The sequence below is a fragment of the Grammomys surdaster genome, unplaced genomic scaffold, assembly GCF_004785775.1.
Source record: "Grammomys surdaster isolate TR1022 unplaced genomic scaffold, NIH_TR_1.0 146978, whole genome shotgun sequence".
In the NCBI taxonomy this organism is placed as follows: domain Eukaryota; kingdom Metazoa; phylum Chordata; class Mammalia; order Rodentia; family Muridae; genus Grammomys; species Grammomys surdaster.
In genome coordinates, this window is record NW_021622829.1 from 17,123 (window position 1) to 18,895 (window position 1,773).

The 1,773-nt window shown below is 40.4% G+C and overlaps 1 protein-coding gene across 1 annotated transcript; it reads right to left on the reverse strand.

The window, feature by feature from the left end:
- Positions 1–1,285: 1,285 nt before the first annotated feature.
- On the reverse strand, positions 1,286–1,771 carry LOC114615786 (olfactory receptor 10V1-like). Its single transcript, XM_028761417.1, has one exon. It carries the CDS (start codon positions 1,769–1,771, stop codon positions 1,286–1,288), a length of 486 nt encoding a protein of 161 aa, XP_028617250.1.
- Positions 1,772–1,773: the final 2 nt, after the last annotated feature.

The window sequence follows — 1,773 nt, forward strand, 5'->3', positions numbered from 1 at the left end:
GTCTAATAATCTCTGTCTTAATTATGTGGAAGATATCTGGGTTAGAGAAAAAACTGCCATTATTAAATTTGCACTAATACTGGAATGTTCTCAATTTTGGACTTCTTTTGCTGTGGCTTCAACCCTTTCCAGAGGCACAATGTTAAAGATTGCTAACAATCTGGAAACTATATCTAGTGAAAAGTCCAGAGTAAGACACAGAGGTAACATGGGATGTCTTGGTAAATAGTAATAACACTATATATCTCTATTAATACCAAAGCTCAGGGAACATCCTGGAAGAAGGGGCAGAAAGAACATAAAAACAACAGGATGGAGAGGAAGGCTGTGAAACACGTGTCTTCTGGGTATGTCATGACATGGCTATGGCTTTCATGAACTCAGAGAGCTGTGGTTACCTACACAAGAGCTGAACAAGATCAAGCCTGTCACAGTCCAGCATGTAGAGCTCCCACTCCTACCTGAGAAGCTATTGTCAGCTGATGGCTGCTAGGGCAGACAGAGACATGTTTCTTAATTGGTATAGCCACTGGTAAGTTCCCCATGGTCCAGTAAATAACTACACCCACATTCCTACAGGCAATAGTAACTAAAACTAATAACACACACACACACACTGAACATAGGAAATGAAATTCAATGGGAATAAGGAGTTTAAAGTGAGTGGAGGAATAAAAGAGGGTAATGTGATTGAATATGATCAAAATAGACTATAGGCATGTATAAAATCAGTAAAGAATAAAATTTTTAAAAGTTTTCAGGGTCTAAAGAGACAGCTTAGAGGTTAAAAGCATTTTCTGCTCCTTCAATTTTCAGTACACACATGGTAGCTTACAATATAACTCCAGTTGAAGTGCCTCCAGAACTTGGTGAAGCATGTACATGGTATACAGATGTTTGTGCAAACAAAACACCCATACACGTTGAATAAATGTTAAGTAGTACATTGGCAACCCACTTGTCTAAATCTTTCCCTAAGTACCTTTCTGTCTATATTTAATAAACTTCAACCTTGCATCAAAAAGAGAGAGGGGGGATAGAGAACTATTTTTCATTTAATGTATTTCTTTATCCTCACAATTAATTCAGAGCTTAAATCTTTGGAACATTTTCATTCCCAAAATGACTAACCTGAGTCTGAGGAAAGAAAACTGGCCTTTAAAACAAAATTAACAGTATAAAACATCTTTAAAACACTTGCAAACCAAAGACATATCAAGCCCCCCTTCCTCATATTGCATATATTCAATTCAGGATTTCGGCCCAAGTTATTGGAGAAAATGATTTAGAGTGTCTCTTGTGTTTGGATCAAAGCCAGTTTCATTATCACTCTCCTCAAAGCATCCTTGAGTTCTCTGTTCCTCATGCTGTAGATCAGAGGATTCAGCATAGGAGTGATAAAGGTGTAAACCACAGATACCACCTGACCCCGCTCAGGAGAGTAGCTGGAGCTGGGACACAAGTAGATGAGACTTGTGCATCCATACTGCAGGAGGACAACTGTCAGGTGGGAAGAACAGGTAGAGAAGGCTTTGTGCCTCCCCTCAGCTGAGCGTATCTTCAGGATGGCATCCACAATGAAGACATAGGAGAGGGTGATGAGGAGGAAAGGGATGGTGAGGACAATGACACTGACCACAAACAGAGTGGCTTCATGGACATGGGTGTCTGCACACGCCAGTCTCATGACAGGGAGGACGTCACAGTAGAACAAGCTGATTTCCTTACTGCTACAGAAAGGCAGTTGGAAGATGAGCACAGTCAACTGCATGG